Source organism: Thermobia domestica, chromosome 1 (assembly GCF_964235325.1).
Source record: "Thermobia domestica chromosome 1, izTheDome1.hap1.1, whole genome shotgun sequence".
Lineage (NCBI taxonomy): Eukaryota > Metazoa > Arthropoda > Insecta > Zygentoma > Lepismatidae > Thermobia > Thermobia domestica.
In genome coordinates, this window is record NC_137454.1 from 252465128 (window position 1) to 252483967 (window position 18840).

General features: G+C 37.1%; 1 protein-coding gene across 1 annotated transcript in view; it reads left to right on the forward strand.

Annotated features, from left to right (window-relative positions):
• LOC145695130 (core histone macro-H2A.1-like) overlaps nt 1-18840 on the forward strand; it is a 49273-nt gene that overhangs the window by 19887 nt on the left and 10546 nt on the right. Inside the window, exons 4-8 of the mRNA XM_081772060.1 lie at nt 1516-1625; nt 2797-2928; nt 11483-11531; nt 13283-13457; nt 17587-17762. Coding sequence (XP_081628186.1) covers nt 1516-1625; nt 2797-2928; nt 11483-11531; nt 13283-13457; nt 17587-17749 — 629 coding nt within the window. The 3' untranslated portion in view covers nt 17750-17762. The remainder of the gene's footprint in view (nt 1-1515; nt 1626-2796; nt 2929-11482; nt 11532-13282; nt 13458-17586; nt 17763-18840) is intronic.

Sequence of the window (18840 nt, forward strand, 5' to 3'; positions counted from 1 at the left end):
ACAATGAATTACACCACAGTTATGCACTTTTGGATATGTATATTTTTCAACATATACCGTATTTGCCACATTAAAATAATATACATTCAATTCTAACGATATGGTTCTTTGTTCTAACATTTCTACATTATCATAACCAGATAAACAAGTTGTCATAGCAACGAAAACAAGAAAAATCTCGATATAATAAAAATTTAAAGTATCTCTTTATATACTTCTTCTTCTTCTTCTTAATAGCTTGTGCCTTTTAGATAGCACTTTTGCCCGTAAATAGAAACGATACTTAGAAGTACATACGAAATATACATTATCGTTGTATTTGTAACAGTAATGTTTTATACCTCCATGAATACAATATATCTTTTAAGTTTTACTTCAAGTGTTCAATATGTGTTCACACGGCAACTGTCCCAACGGTACTCGATTTCCTGCCAAATTGTTTTAAGCATTTCGGCATTGATTGTCGCAGCTGCCTGCGTTATCTGGATCCGCAGCTGCTTAGAAGAGGGGGAACAAATACACGTTCTTTAATGTAACTCCTGGTAGAAATCCATGGCGCAAATCAGGCGAACGAAGATGCCACGGAAACGTTGCACTGTAACCGCTTTCCATAGTCGGTCCTCTGTTGTCCTGCCAATGAGTATTTTCTGGAGACTTGGACTTACCTGGGTAAGACGTTGAAGGACATCTCCAAAGAGGGATTACTAAATCGTTTCCGAATTGCCCGCCGGTCTCAATAATAAGATGAGCATTAGGCGCCGAGAGGTTCGGATGTTGCGTCTCGGAAACCTCACGGACGATTAGATGGTCATTCAAGACCACAACGCACACAAATACTATTCATACATACAACAAGAACACACTGAATTTCACGTCGCCGACAAAACAGAAAACAAAGACAGTCAACAAAGTTCTATTGAGAAAGTTATGGCATTGTCTTCTGGAATGTAGAGAGATGCGTTCCATTTGAATTTCTTAAACCCGGATAAACCATAATGTTTGCAGTTATGTGCAAATACTGCAGAAGCTCGTCCTGCGATAAACGACTTGAAAAGAAAATTTTAATTGAGCACGACACGCGCTTACTTTGCTTAATTCACAAGGGAGGACATTGGGAAAATGGGGTGTGGAATTCTGGCTTATCTTTCGACTACCTACTGTTTGGTTTTGTGAATGACCAGTTAAGTAGTCAGCGCTACCAACAACGGAGGACTTAAAAAACAGTGCATCCGATTCTGCAATCAACTGAAACATGGTATTTTAAGCTGTTACAAAGTAGAGAAATGGAGAATTGAAAAAAAATAAAGAAAAGTCTGTAGATTAAGATTGTTTTTTTTTCTTTAGTAAAACGAAAACTTGTTTCTGGAGAAATGTAGCTCATTATTTTCAGTGTAACCATCATAGTTCTTTTAAAATAATGGTATTGTGATACTTTTTTAGAATTACTTTGTTTGCTAATATATTACCAATGTTCAAAGGCACACGCATTTATACTTGGGTTGTTTTTATCATCAGCTAAGAGTGGTAAAGGAAAAGGGAAAGCGAAAGATACCACAGTCAACAATGCAGCTGCAGGCTCTGGAATAACAGTTTTGTCAGAGAAGAAACTTTTCCTGGGACAAAAGGTTAGCAGTCACTATTTTCATTACAATAGCAAAATATACTTGCGTACTTAAAATGGAACATTATGCATGTTAGTTTTTGATATATATTTGTCATAATTACTGGGCACTAAGGTTATTACAGTATATGAAGGATCTTGAAACAAACATGTTACGTATTTAATAGCAGTAACTACGTGTTAAATGACATACTTTCCAGAATTAAATTATTAATTTCTTTCGAATCACAAAGGTAAAAAGAGTGTTAAGGATTGTAGTGAAGATTCTTAACCAAAATATGTTTAAACGACCAAAATATGTTTAAGATACTAATAACTAGAGACCGGATGTTAGGCAAAATGCCTATTTTTTAATATTAAAGATATGATCAAAAATAACCTTTTAGAGTTTATATGGGGGGTCATAGTTTCGATTTAAGCCAATTTTATTTTGCCTATTTTGCCTATTTCGACCTTTACTGCCTAAATAATTGCTTTAGTGCCTAATATTGCCTATTCTGTACATTTTCTTCAAAATAAGCCTTCATTGGGAAAATATATAACATATAATATAAAAATACACACATATATACGTATATTAGGAGTTTGTAAACACAAGCACGTGGTACGTTACAATATATATATATATATATATATATATATATATATATATATATATATACAGGGTGAACTTCAAAAATGTGCACATACTTCGGGAAGTGATAAGTGATATGAAAAGAAGACAAAAAGTCCTCTTGAATGTCACGAATCACTTCCCGAAGTATGTGCACATCTTTCAGGTTCCAGTATATATGGAATGCATAACAAGCTTCGTTTTTATATATACAATAAAAGAAGATATTAACAAATAAGTATGTTTCTATATTCTTTGAACATTATAACTTGAATCTATTTTTAATGGTATTGAGTGTTTATCTTCAGTACTTCGAGTTACATTTTAGTGCCTATTTTACTGCCTATTTTTAAAATTTTTAGTGCCTATTTGCCTGCCTATTTTCCAGGTTTTTAGTGCCTGAACATCCGGTCTCTACTAATAACCTATTGATTAAAAGTAAAAATGTTTAATTCATGAATCATGTTGAATACATTATAAGGAAATTTATAACTAGAAATTATAAAGTGTTTGCTTTCTTTCTTTCTGTGTTCCACAGATAATCGCATGCTTTTTGTTTTAGTTAACTGTGGTTCAAGGTGATATCACAAACATCACAGCTGATGCGATAGTACATCCCACAAATGGCAATTTTGCCTTCATGGGTGAAGTAGGTCAGGCGTTGGAAAAAAGAGGAGGAAAGGAATTTCAACAGGTAAGAAGACTTCTGTTGTGTGTATTGTGAATATACAATTCTTTTAAGCGTAATTACAAAAGTTCTGTTGAGATGTGAATGTCATGATGCTTCGATGATAATGCTTAGAGTGCCCTTATAAGGCTAAACATGGGGATGGTTGCTTTTGGGATCTTCGTCTATAGAAAAAACAATAGTTTTGCAACTGAACGTACGCCAGGCTAGTGTTCGTTTCCTGGTGGGAGCTCTTAAGGTTCTGATCTCACTTAAGCTCTAGGTCCACATTTCTCTACTGATGATCTCTGTGCTAAAAGGGACACAAAATCCAATCCAACCTAATTACTCCACTGTGCTTAGAAAAATCTTTTCAAAGGACAAATACGTAACATACCTGTTCAGTACCTCTTCAAATCGAACACAATATGTGAAACTTTCACGTCATTCTAAAAACTACAGAATATAGGGGCAATTAAATAGTGTAATAATAAAAAGAAATAAAAGTGGCTAAAATGTGCACAGTAAGAGCGATACCAAATAGGTTCTATTTATTTTGTTTTGCATTCTGTGAAATCAAAGGTGAAAGTGTATCTCTTTTACTGAATCAGCTACGGGTAAGATTGACCTATCTAGTAGATACTAAAGAGGTGATATGATATGTATGAAGGTAAACTAGTTCACTTTTCTTTGTGAACAGTTCAGAAATCAGACTTGAAAATTCATCTAGCATTCTTCCCCGTTACATAAACTTTAAAATATAAGGTCAATATATTTCTTTTTAATAAGTGACTCGTCTTTCATGTTGTTTTTAGCCAGTTCAGTTTGAATCTTAGTTTTCTTTGATTTTTTTTTAACAGTGTAGTCAATGTAGCACCTCGTTCGACATCTAAAGTGAAAATATCAGGTCCTCAGTTGATAAGAACATCTCAAAGTAGTGACTTCCCTGACAAAGCACACCGGTGAAACTAGTGAAGATTTCTTTTTACTCCAACTTTTCCACCAGGATCAACTTATTACATTCCTTTCTCAGCGCTACCACTGCAGACTCAATCTCGCCAACTTGGAGTAGCTGCGATGTCTTCCCTACATCGTCTTGATTACATTTGATACACACCAATTCGTTCCTTTTGTCCAGGCATCTCTCTCCATTAGTATGATCTGTTTTCCCTAACAAACTTATTTCCAACCGTGGTTTGTAAAACTTCCTGTCGGTTGTAACTTCCTGTTTGAAACATTGTACAGAAGGTCGGTCCACATTTATGGAAACGAAGTGGAACGTCCGCCAGGGGCGCTAAAATCGCACAGACAGTAAGCACAGCAGAGCAATCAGAAACCAGTTGTGTAGAGAATTCAGTAACAGGAAGTGAAGTGCTCCGAGTGTAAAATGCCTCCAAAAGTGACCCCCATTCTGGGAGGAGTACATCACCACTCTTTCCGACATCGGGTACAGCTACAGTGCAATTGTGAAACAGTGTTCATCTAAGGTTTTCACCATTTCCAAGAAAGATATTACCAGTGTACTCAAACGTAACAAAAATGCACAGCCAGAGAAAGCGAGTGTGCGTACAGTGGCACGAAAACAACACCTCCGCCCAAACGTACAATGGATGTGGTTCGACAAGTGCAGAAGTTGGTGACCCAGGAGAATCCGCCACCACAAAGACATTGCCAGGAGTGTTAGAAGATCCAAATCAACTGTGTATAGGATAATCAGCAAGGATTTACGCCTGCAAGTGAACATAAACCACGTGTTCACACACTCACAGCCAAACACATCGGAACGCAGGATCCATTGCAAACGGCTCTATGAACGGTATTTAGCGGGTGACAAATATAAATATATGGTCACGTTAGACGACGCCTGGATCTATTTGTCAAATTCTAAGCGGGTTCTCGGCCATTTACTATCATCCAAAGGATTCCATTGATCATGCCAATTGGGTCCGCACATGCCGCGAAAGTTTTCCCCGTGGCTTCATGATGGTTGGAAGTTTTTGCCATAAAAAAAAACTTCCCCTGCATAGAGTTGCACGAAATATGAAAATTAAGGTAGCATACTACCAACAACACGTTCTGGAGCCATTATATCGGCAGCATATTCCGTCGTTGTATGGTACTTAGGTGTTGAAAGTCTTCATTCATCAAGACAAAGCAGCCAGCCACACGGCTCGAACAACTGTGACATACATGACCCGCAAAGCGCGTGAAACTGGAATCCATGCTATCCCATATTCAGACATCCCGACGCTGCACCAATGGACTTTCGTGCTTCCGGGTGTTTGAAGAGAGCGATTCCCTTACGTTGCCCACGCACATTGACTGGCTTGTGAAAAGTTTGCAAGTAGAAGTGGTCCAAACTTGATCAGATTTCTCTGAACAGGAGCCTACTCCAATGGAAATTTCGGTGTCGGGCTATAGTTTATGTTCAGGGTCGTCATAACGAGTACAACCGCTGGTGGAAACACGGCTTTACACCCTAGCGTAGGGGACACAAAATCGTTTCCATAAATGTAGACCAACCTTCTGTATTTGACAGGCTTCTTTGTGGTATGTTCGTTAGTTCGAGAAGTTCATTGTGCTTTTGCCTAAATAGATTCAAGATAAACAGGAGCAGGGTTTGCCCAAGTGAGCCCAGCCCGAAAACCCACCTGAATAAAAACACTAAAACCCACCTGGGTTTTTGAGCTTTTTGTTAGTATATTATCGGTACAACTAAGGTGATCACATTGAAAGTGACTTTTATCAGATTTTGAACTTACCTTGGGCGAATTAGATGCTTTCATGTTAGAGTATACAACAATATTCAATGTTAGACCTATATAAAGTTCTGAATGCACTGAATGAATAAAAACGCTTACCTTGGCTTGAGATAATTATAGAACAAATTAATGTATGGATTGTGTTTATAGCCTATTTGAAGTAAAATATGCAATTTTATATTTTAGAAAATACTTTCCGTGAGTAGTGTGCTCGGCAAGGCCGTGGGACGTTATCTTTCATACATTTGACGAGTTTAAGGCCATAGGTTCCTGTATCACCAGTAAATATGTAAATACATTAGTAAAGTTAATAGTATTATTTCATGCCTTAGATGATAACACAAGTATTCTTCAGTAAAATTTAGTTTTCCAACAACAACGGTTTAGTTCAGTCATTAGTTGCTACTCTTCAAATAAGCATTCTGGAGCATCAACACCAGCAATAGCGTAAAAATTCTTGTCAAGTTTAAGAAGCTTAACGCTTGGAGTTCCGAAGACTATGTAACCCTACCATTTCAGGTGCTGAATTTAAACTTCCATACGAGTGGAAGTGTCGATGTACAGTAAAGAAAGTTGCATTTTCGCTGAAAACTCGTCATGAAAAAAGTGCTCGGGAAATTCCCGCAATTGAACGCACAAAGTTGGAAGTGAATACTTCAACAATAAAATTATTTATTTTAAGCTGGAAGATATTTAATTTCATTTAAGACATTTACCTTATAAAATAGGAATTATCTATTTCTAAATTGTTTTAAATTCATTTTCGAGTGAGAACCGTCTTGCTAGTGCTGGGGAAATCCCCGTAATTGAACGCATGATTCGATCTACATGTGTTCGTTTGTCTGCCTGTACCACACATATTACAGGGTACAACTTTCGGTCTTCTAAGTTTAAATTTTCAGAGTACAAGCACGGGACACACTAAATTTCCTGTATAGATTTTGGTGTCATACCAACGTAAAATTTCAAAAGGCGATTTTTTTTTTTTATTTTTTTTGCTTTCTTTCAAAATAGCGGGTATCCACGCTACAAAGTGAAATTTTCGGTCTTTTAAAAACAAATTTTCAGAGTAGAAGCACGAGACACACTAAATTAGCTGTGTATATATATTTTGGCAGCGATCCAACGTAAAATTTCAAAATTGCGGCTATTTTTCAAGTAGCGTGTATCCACGCTACAGGGTGTAGTTTTCGGACTTTAAAGTTGAAATTTTGAGGGTAGAAGCAAGAGACAATCTAAATTTGCTGTATAGATTTTCTCGGCGATTGAATATAAAATTTCAAAATGGCGGCTATTTTTTTAAAACAGTAGTGAACAGAAAATTGCTGCAAGTTGCGACAATGACAATCTTGAAATATAAATCACATTTTAACACTTTTACCCCAAAGACATTGAAATATTTCGAAAAACCCAATTAAACCCGAAAAAAACAATAAAACTCGAAAATACCCGAAAAAACCCATATGGGCCCAGGTGGGTTGGGTTTTTTCAAAAATACTCTGGGTTTTTTCAAACTCTGACTGCTTGAAACTTGATTTCTTGGTATTAGCTATTCTTGATCCATAGCTCGGTCTGTTAATGTTATTTCTTAACTTAGGATCACGGGTTATCTAGAGAAATGCGGTGTATTCACAGACTTAGATAGTAGTGATAACAAATAAGAATTACGTAGTACTCTAACACGTTATTAATAACTTCATTCTTGGGTCCTTAATTACTCTTTATTCATCTGTAATTTCGGTTTGATTGCAACTCGACGGCTTCGTAGGTGACAAGTAACCAATATATGTATATATTGGAAACTAGGGCTTAATCGCAACCCAATAATCATATTTTTTTCAGACTTTACTTTAAACTGTTTACACTGGTGCTTCCCTATCTTATTTACCTGGCACCCACCTTTATAAACCCTGCATAGTCATTCCCCACCTCCCAACAGGTCGTTGGTTATGCGTTTGTTATCTGAACCCTTCTGTGATTTGAGATGCAGCATTGAGTTGTAAAATCTTCATTAATAATAATAATAATAATAATAATAATAATACAGTGACTGACAGAAAGAAATTAATCACCTGGAAGAAATGGTCCGATGTCAACGTAATTTGTACATGTGGATACCATCGATGGGTATGTAAATGATCTGTGACGGCTAGAACGGCCACCAGAAGGCGATTAGTGTGAGCATTCAGGTGTAACAGTGTGCTCATGTTGAAATAAAAGAGAAGATAAGGGAAACCAGTAGCGTCATCAAGGTTTCGGTTGACCAAGTGTGATCCACCGACGAGAGATCAGTATATTTGTGTCCCAAGCACATCGTAGCCCCTTCACAACCGCGCTTACAACTAAGGCACTCAGTGCAACACCTCATGTCATTCCGCACCATTGGTCGGAGATTAGCAGCAGCCAGACTATTGAATCACCGTCCCAGGCGTAAGCTGGTGTTAACACAACACATACGTCTGCGTTTGGACTGGTGCCGTACCCGGAAACCATGGATTGCTGACCAATGGTGTCGCACTATTTTCAGCGATGAATCTCGGTTCGACACCATCTCGGATGACCATCGTTTGCGAGTATGATGGCGCCGATGGGAGAGGACACATTCTGACGATGTTTGTTTTGAAGACAAACATCGGTGTTACTCCTGGCATTATAATGTGAGAAACTGTCGGATATGACTAGGTCACCTCTGGTAGTGACTCAGGAACTCTGACGGAACATTCAGCACCCTATGTGATGCCTCTCATGAGATAGTATCCTGGTACCATCTTTTAATGCGACAATACTCGTCCATACACTGCATGTGTCTTTATGAACTACCTACATGACGTTCAAGTACTCCCTTGGCCAGTAAGATCCCTGATCTGTCCCCAATAGAACATACGTGGGACCAGCTCGAACGCCAAATATGTCTTAATGCCAATATCCAGGAAATCGAAGGCCAGTTATAACAGTCGTGGGCCAGCTTGTCTCGCGTGAGGACAGAGAGCTATATTACACCCTTCCCAACCGAACGGGTAAATATATCCATGCCGGCGAGGATGCTGAATAACGTGGTGACAAATTTAATGGATTCGAATGGTCGCTCTAGCTGTCACAGACCAGTGCAACTCTAATCATTATATACCTGCAGATAGTGTGCACGTTACATTGGCATTGGGCATTTCTTCCAGGTGTCTAACTTATTCTGTAAGTCAATGTAATAATATTTTCTCACAATTTATGTTTATTTCCAACAAGACTTGTGCATACTATCGTAGTGCAGTATTATTTTTTACCAGCTTTGTTCTTCATGAAACAGCAGTTCTTACTGAATAGTTTCTTTTGTGTTTGAACAGTATTTCATTTAATGCGTCTTTGTTTTCAAGATTTTGTAATACATTATTTGAAAGTTAAATAACTGTAAGAAACAGCGTAATTAAGTATACATTCTTGGTTCGTTGTAAATCAGTTATAAATTATTTAAGTGTAGGTTTTATATTTTTTAATACTTCCAACATCGGATTCTCTTCCAACACTAAAAATAAAGTCAGCGTTTTTTTTTTTTTTTTTTTTTTTTTTTTTTAAGTCACAAAACGAAGAACTACGGGCAATGTAGAAGGAGAGTAGTATTTAGTAACCAAACACGAAACTTGTGTAAGGTTTGCTAAAGTTAAATTATAAATGGTCATTACAAATGGTGATTTATTCATAATTTATTTATATCAGTAGCTTGCGTCCTTCTTGCTCGCTCTTCATACCCTCCCAGGGGACGCCCCCCTTCCCCCGCCCACACACCCACACACTTTGGAAACCACTGGTCTGTACATAATATATCTCTTGTGCAATCGAGCATATGCGGAAGTCCACAAGCACATAAAACTGGAAGCCACATGAAGGTGAATTCCTTATTATTATTATTATTATTATTATTATTATTATTATTATTATTATTATTATTATTATTATTATTATTATTATTATTATTATTGTAGTTCCTTAATGAACGTGGAGAGATATAGTTATTCAGTCGTAGAAGAAATATAATCAGTATCTGAAAGATGTATTCGTAATTAGAGTGAAAATACCAATAGACAATGTTCTTGGCATAAACCCTATGGTTAAGTAAAGTGACTATATTCGAGAGAGATTAGTGTAGCTCAGGGTCAATGTGGAGGTAAAACAAAAGAGGAGGAGGTGATTTAGCCACCAGTTTTCACTAGTTGATAGAGGAAGGCTGAACCCGTAAACCACATTTGCCGAGAGTTGAAAGGATAATAAATCCCGTCTGCCCAGGAAGCGAATACTGGCCATCTTTTTGGTAAGTAGAGCTTTGTCGATTATGCCACCGCGGTTCTCCAGTGTTAGGAAAAACATATTTATGTGTGCAACTACATGATCGCTTATTGCAAAAAGGCAAGGGAAAGTTTTTTGATTTTTATTTATTTATTTATTTATTCATTTTAAGGTTGAGTTGTAAAAACTGGTAACCATAAAAATTGCTGATAGATCCTATAGAACACAGTAATGACTCAAATATGAAGACTTGCATCACGAAGCAGTTGAACTCACAGTTTCAGTGTACGCTGATACCTTTGTCGATCTTTTCTAAAGATTTTTAACGTGGATACATGTGGGAAGGTGTCTGCGTACTTGCGGAGCCTTTCTGAAAAAAAAAAAGTAAACAACCTCACTTCTCAAAACTGTGACGAATTAGATTTTTTGGGAAAAGGTACGAAGTACAGTTTATAAGCTTATTACTGTTTTAATTTGCTGTTCTTCCCGTGAATTGAAAAATAAGTTTCATGTCAACGTTTACTTGTCACAGATTTTTGTGTTGATTCTACAATTAGCATAAGGGAGTTACAGTTGTTATGAAATTGATTCCAATTTTTATTCACAGAAAGAATAACAAATTTAAAAAGTGATAAGCCTATAAACTGTGCATCATACTTTTTCCCAAGCTAAGCCTAGTTCGTTACAGTTGTCAGAAGTAAGGTTCTTTATTTTTCTCTAACAGAGGTTTCACAGATAGCTAGGAACCTTCCCAGATGTATTCTATTTAGTAACATTTTAAAGAAAATGACAATCACGTCAAGTCACACTGAAATTGTTTGGAATTCATCTACTTCGTGATACAAATGTGAATCTTCATATTTATAAATAAAGAACAGTTTCCGATTAATTGTTCTGTAGCGTGTTGAATGGATGGCTTACGAAAAGTGTTTTGCTTCGGTTCTCAAGCACATTTTTATATGGGGAGTAAATTTGTATTGTGAAATTGAGAGAATTAATCAGCAACAATTAACAACTCAGCCATTAAAAATACTTCGTAGATGTGATTGACAAGGCGTTCTGTGTGCGATATGCGTGAAGCACACTAAACGGGTCCACAGGAGTTTAATATTCCTAATTCAGGGGTACACAGTGCGTGAATTCAGTCTTTTTCGGGAACATATCCTCAAATTTGTATCCGAATAACTGCAAACATAATCGATAACAGGAGAAAATTACAGATAGACGTAGGCAAAGGTGGTAGCATAAAAACAAATTACAAAATTATACACAAAAGGATACCATACCCATTCCTCGAACACATTGTAATGTTCATTTGTTTTGAATGTCTTGCCCCTTGCTTTATGGAAGTAATTGTTATGTATTGGCTACGGAAATTAGATAAAACTGATTGATTGATTATCCAAGGTTTCAGTCATTGACAATGTCAGCCGTTTGTCACACAAAGAACTTTAAAATAGATAATCATATTTAAAGAAGACATGCTCAACTGCTTTTATATAAAAGTTCTGATTTTCATATTTTATTTTGAACTTTTGTTTCAGGAAATTCATGACTTGCGCTCAAACCATGGAACATTAGATGCAGCAAGTGGTAAGTACTCAAAGAAATTACCACTTATTTTATTGATTTAAAGAATAATAGGTATGAGGCAGTTTTCTTTATTGTTGATATAAATTTCGTATGCGTTAGCAAGGTGCACTTGTGGCAATAGTGTTACTGAAATTAAATATAAATATAAATGTCTTGACTTTTTTCTTACTTTTTTTAATAAGTATTTTGTGCATGTAGGTATGCTATTTTAGCAGTGATATGGACCAGTGAGTATTTGTGTGTGCTTTGCTACCCTAAAGATCAAGATTCAATAACATGTATTCATTGAGTTCTGCATTACAGAGGAATAAAAAAAGGCCTATTACTAAGTTTTGAGAACACATATGGTGACTGCTGTGTCATATCGAAGTATCAACCAAATCAGATGAGTGCAACTATTATAGCATAAACGTCAGAAAACTCAGAAGAAACATAGATTATAGTGAAGAGCACTCTTGAAACGAATACGTAGCAGTCGAAATCCCATGTTGTAGCCAGTGGCGCTCCAAACCATCTCTTGGTGTTTGTCCGCTGTGCCACTCAATAATGCAGGCTGGCAAATTGTGCTCACCACGATAGCGTCTAACACGCATGTGGACATCATCTTAGGATAGATTAAAGCGGAACTCTTCCAAAAACACTACATTTTGCCACTCAGCACATCAGCGATGGCGTTCACGTGCATGTTGTAATCTGGGTCGTTGGTGCTTGCTGGTTAGTGGCAGCCGACGCAATGGCATACGTGTGACCAGTCCAGCCCGCAGCAGACCGCGTCGAAATGTGGACGCACACAAGTCCACACCCGTGCTTCAGCGTCGAGCCAATGCTGTGGATGAAGCCGTACGATCTATCACGACCATGCGTACAAGATGATTGTCATTCCATACTGTGGTCCAATATCCGCTCGTCGTTGCCTACGACCCTCTTCTTTCCACTGTTTCCACACATGCATCACTGCTGGAGCAACATGCCTTGTATGAGCTGAAGTGTAACGGCATGACATACCCGTTTCATGAAGACGTATCATTCTATCCCGTTCGAACTTAGTTACGTAGTGATATTGCGCCCTTTACGTCGTTGACAAAGCGTACTGATATTAGCTTTCATGTTTCCACTTTGACAACTCGTCACTGACTGGACGTGGTGTAACACTACCACAAAGGAGGGCGCAACGCTAACACAAAAGAGAGCACTGCTTCCGCCATCTCTTGGCAAACTTAATCACTTGTTGCTGGTAAACTTTTCTACTCATTCTCCTAGTTGGATGTCATTTGGGTTATTTCTCCTGCGTGTTGCAATTTTCTTAAATGGTAGTATAATTTATAAAACTTAAATAAATGAAGTTAATTTGTTAGCTTCCTTTTTCACTGTGCTCGTGTTAACATCTTGCATTATGTCTTGTATTATTGTTTATTTCTATATGTTTGTGCTATATATTCTATTGTTTATTGTTCTTTCGAAATTTGCACTTGTGTTATTAACTTAACGGTTGAGTGGAAGAAAAAATGCCCTAACTCCCATTTAAAAGTAATAGTTTCGGATCATTTTCTGTAACTTTTACTGTTAACATTTCGTTTATAAGTTTTTATTCTTTTGTGATTACGTTTTAATTGTCGTTCTTCATAACAAAGAGTAAATATCTAGTTTCTTCGTTTCAGGTTTTGTGCTCTAGTTTCTTTCTTTTTTTTTCATTATAGAAAAGCTAATATTTGCAAATTAAAGTGATTAGTAACGATTTATTTTTTCTTCAGCTGCTATGTGCGCAGGTCACAATTTTCCTGCAAAGTGGGTGATCCATGTGAATGGACCCACATGGACTGAAGTGGATGCCTCCGACAAGTTGGAAAGTACAGTCAAGAACTGTTTGACTTTAGCAGATCAGAAAAATCTCAAATCTTTAGCCATACCATCGATAGGAAGCGGAAGGTAAGAACTTCCTGTGTTAATCCTAAGAGTAATATAGAACAGAGATTTATAGTTTGAAAGTAACCTTCTTTCCAAAAGCTTTCGGTGAAAAGAAGAAATATCTAATCGTAAATGTTTACAGGATCCTAAAACCTAAAATATTCAAATTAGGAAGTGACAGTTATGTAATATTGCACTAATATTCACAGCAGTTTTAGTTTATAAGTAACAAAATGTTTCTTGTACTAATAACTTGAATTTAGGACTGATATCTTTCTGTTTTACCATAAGTGTGAAGGAAAACTGGAAGCTGAACAGATTTAGTTTCCACTTAGGTACCCACAAGTAGAAGGCAAAGAAAACAGCGTGTTACAATAAGTACTTGAAAAGATTAATATCTTAAGTACTAAAAGTATTTAACATTTGCTATCCGGTCTGTGAGCGATAAAGAAGAAAAAGTATAAAATAAAATAAGAAAGAGAGAGAAACAAATTTAATTTATTCAGAATGTTCGTCATATCTTGTTATACTATATCAAAGGAACATGAAGGTCGAAGTTAACATTCTTCCTAAAGTCCATCGAAAGACCCCTTTGGTTTAGATTCATTACTTGATGGAGCGTCAAATACCATGTGCGTGGGTTTTCTCGGGGTTCTCCCGTTTCCTCCCACTTTCTTCATTCCACCATTTCATTCATTATTCATCATCACCATCTCCTTTAGCCTAACCGGCATAACCGTGGGACATAAAAGTCAGATTTCATTTTCATTTTTGATGGAGCGTCACGTTCCTCTCTCTCTCTCTCTCTCTCTCTCTCTCTCTCTCTCTCTCTCTCTCTCTCTCTCTCTCTCTCTCTCTCTCTCTCTCTCTCTCTCTCTCTCTCTCTCTCTCTCTCTCTCTCTCTCTCTCTCCTTCCTTCCTTCCTTCCTTTCTTTCTTTCTTTTGTTGCGTCTGGATGATTAACTATTTGAGTTGTTAAGCAGAATATGTAATTGGGGCAGAATTTAAAAACTAAACAAAAAAAAAGTATATTTTATCTAGAGGAAAAGAAACCTTGAAATAAAATGAAAATAAATAATTCTAAACCAGTGGTTCTCAACCTAATTCCTATCAAGACCTTTATTTTATCGCATCCTCTTGCCAGTGACCCCCTTATAATGTCTGGTTTGTAATAAACTTGTGTGGGATTTTTAATATACGTATTGCGGAGATCTCACGATATCCATATATTTCTATAATACTAGAATCCATTTCTTGTATACAGTGGATACAGTAACTTCCGTAAAAGTGAATGGATTAAAAATAAATTTGGTCAGTTCATTCATCTTCCGCTTATCTTCGCGATCCCCATGAAACCCTCTCGCAACTCTCAGGTTGAGAAACCCTGTTCTAAACGATAGTAATAATTCATTGTGTCGTACCTATATGTAATGTTATGTACATATTGTTGCAAAATTTCATTTACAACGCTTGAAAGGTGAATCTATGTATGAAAAAAAGCCAGAAGTCCATGTACAAAAGTGCTGTAGAGTCTGTCCTTTCCGAGTTGTTATAAACCACCGAAATTTTGGAAAAATGAACTTTGGGTCGCCGTAGAGGAAATAATAACAACGCCAAAGAATGCAGTGCCATGAATTTTGTTTACGTTTACTTTTCAAAACTGACAAAACAAAGATGAGTGGGAATGTGTGTTCGATTTACGGTTATTTCGACCGACTTTTAATTTAGAATATCCGGGAATCCACTCCTTCCTTTGAGGAATCTTTGCGCAAGTAGGTAAAGAAAATGGTACGGATACCAGTTTCTTTTTCCACGTGTTGAAGGAAGAAGACTGTCGAATAAGAGGTATAATAGAATGAGTTGTCTTGCAATTATACCTGGTTTGTCACCATTCCATACAGAAAGTAATGTCATGGCAGTAAATTGAGTCAGGATAACTGGAACTGACTTTGTAATTTGTAGCTTTAACTTCTCATTGTATCAGTGTAATTTGTATCTTCAGCTTCTCATATCAGAAAGCAGCAATGATCATGAATCCCTTGCCAAAAGTTTCCCTACATTCAAGTACTATTTTTGGAAGTCTTTATTAGCATTCTCTCTTAAAAAATCCACACGATCTATTCGAGCTATTAAAGTATCTCGTCCAGTGTGACAACGTATTTCAGTATGTCGCTCGCTAGAGACTGCTTGTAGATCCATCGAAAGCATGCGTTATAAAGCCTTGTAGAGTCGTAGGATGCGACGTTCCCCAATATATTTTTGTAAACAAGTCAGTTACGACTCGTCTCCAACTCCAGATCATGATGAATTATGGTGTTAATTCTCTTGGGATAGCCCATCACAATTTACAGAACCTTTCTGTGAATCTAGGTTCTTCCTTGTAATGTAGAAGTACGATTTCCGGATAGTAGGAGCTGGTGTACGACTCGTAGCAGAACAGGGTTGGCTTGTTGCCCTACTCCTCGCATTTCCTGTCCGTTGTAACATATGTTCTAAGCCATTCTTCAACACGGTGAATCAACGTTCACGGCGAATCTCGATTATGGCATTGTACTGATTTTGCATTGTGAAGCACTGTTATGTAGCTTTCCCAGTAGGGGACGATCTTCGTTGGGTTCCCTTCATTATGAACGTTCAACATACCTCTACGAAGGTAGGCTGATAAGTTCTCGGCCCGACCCAGAAGGACTTGAGCTGCAGGCATGAAAGTGTAAGGCTATTCAACATAGTCCCCTCGAAGGTCAACACACTTGGCACTTCGATGCTGCAACTTCTCCAACCCCTTTAAAAAAAAAAAAAAAAAAAAAAAAAAAAAAAAAAAAAAAAAAAAAAAAAAAACCTCAAGGTCTGCAAAAAACTGTTCCGCAGTTGTTATCACCTCTTCATCACTATGAAATTTCTGTCCTTTCAGTGCTGTTTTGAGTTTTGGAAACAGATAACAATCGAAGGGGCAAGATCTGGGGAGTAAGGTGGGTGGTCAATGCACTGAAACCCTAGGTCTCACAGAAAATCCATTGTTCTGCCAGCCTTGTGGATGGGAGCATTGTCCTGCAAGAACAAGACACCTCGTGTCAACTTTCCACGGCGCTTTTCTTTAATAGCGTCCTTTACCTTAGCCAGCAGACTGCAGTAATACCATGCAGTTTTGGTTTGGCCCTTTGGAAGGTAGTCTGAGAGAAAAACACCATCCTTATCCCAGAATATTGAGGCAAACACTTTCCCTGCGGACTTTGTGCTTTGAATTTTTTGGGCCTTGGAGATCCTGATTGGCGCCACTCGCATGGCTCCTGTTTGGTTTCCGGATCAAAGTAATGCACCCACGTTTCATCCTGGGTAACAAGCCGATTCAAAAAATCGTCCTTGGAGTTCGCAAAATGCCGTAAAATCACCTGCGTTGATCTCACACGTTCGCGTTTCTGATCCGCGTTCAAACATTTCGGAATCCATTTCGCAGAAAGCTTGCGCATGTCCAACTGATCATGGATTATTGACCCAACACGTTCTTTGGATATGTGCACTTTGTCAGCTATCTCCTGAAGCGAAATCCGTCTGTTGCTCAAAATCAGGTCATGAATCTGGTCCACTTTTTCCGGAGTTGACACTGACACTGGCCTGCCACATCTGTCACCATCTTCTGTTGAAGATTCACCAGGCTTGAAGTTCGCACACCATTTCTTCACAATGAAGTATGAAGGGCCTTGTCCACCCAATGTGTCTAGCATGCAACCATGGATTTCCTTGGGCGACTTCTGTTGCAGGAAGAAGAACTTCATTACACCTCGCAACTCCTCTTTGGTGAATTTGACATCTGGCTTCGCCACAGTTCATTCAGTTACCTGTAAAATAAAAACCGTTCATGGTAGAATCGTGAAATTTGCTACTTAAACATATAAAAGGACAACATTTCACATGACATCAATTACATCAGGGTAGTATATTCGGAAGGGGGTCGGGCCGAGAACTTATCAGCCCACCCTCGTATCTATACGACCAGCGCTGTCATTCAGTTTGTGCAAGGTGGCACTATGAAGATCGTCACTATAGATATGAAGCAGTTTCTGTATAACTGTGTCTTTGACTAACACTGTAGTGAAGCAGTAGACCTATATTTTATGAATTTGTCAGTTAAATCCTAGTCTTTGCCTTTCAGGGCTGGTTTTCCTAAGCAGCAGGCTGCTCAAACTATCTTAAAGGCTATCAGTAACTACTTTGTGAATGTGATGTCATCATCATTAAAGCAGATTTATTTTGTGTTATACGACATGGAGAGTATCGGAATCTACACAGCGGAATTGGCCAAACTAGACTCATAGGATAATATGAAAGGTAGGTGAAGATATTGTATAAAGAGACATTTTGACTGAATTTGGATTCAGCATTTCTTTTCTATATTTATTATCGTTCTTTTTGTGCTATATCTGATTTTTGTCTTTGGTAGCTATTTTAGGAATTATATATATATATTGGATAAGAACCTACTGGTTTCGGGTGCGAGGTTGGAAAATTACGTAAAATTAACAAAGTTTGATGAACTCGTTTATGTGAAAGCGATACCTAATGAAAATCCAAGATTATACGTATAGTCCATATTAATTCAGGCAGGAGGTTTACCTTGATAGTTTAATATACTATTGAATTTAACAGATGTTAAAATTCAGAACAAAGTAAGAAAGCTTTTTTTTTATTTTTATTTATTTATTTTTTGTTATATCCAAAAAGAATTCATGGCCCGAAATACAGACCACCAATCAACATTTGTCACGTGCGGTTTTCGATAAAATATTAAAATACTCTGTCTTTAAAACGGTTTAAGATATTTTGTTGCTTTTTGTTTTATTTGAAAGATAATTTACTGCTTCAAATTATACCATCCAGATAATTCTGTATGTTTAGCCTAATATATAAAGGGAAGGCATGAATTTACGGTTCAGTTGTCGCCAGGAAAAAAAAAATAACCAAATTTGTGGAGCTTTTGAATGATCCTGCTAATTGATTGAGTTGTAGGGTGTTTTGTGGAAAGGATTGAGTTTAAAATATCTTCTGACTGGAACCACAGGAGAGTGAACTGTGCTAACTATTTGCATATTCATAAAAGAGTGATATATAAAACTAACAAAAAAAAAAAAAAAAAAAGTATTTTCAAGTTGAGAAAAAGAGTGCTCATTTCAAGACTTTTTCAAAGTTAGTATGTTTCCAATGATGACTTTCTGTGTTCTAAATATTTTGACAAAATATTAACAATGATTTATTGAACAAGAAGAAGCCTCTGATGGTGTAGATGATTTTGTATCTATAGAAAAAGAATTACATTCCCTGAGTCAGTTAGCTATAGAGGTTAGTGTTAATCCTGTTAAGAAACCAGGTCAGTGAACTCAAATCGTAAACTGTATACATCAAGAAAGCA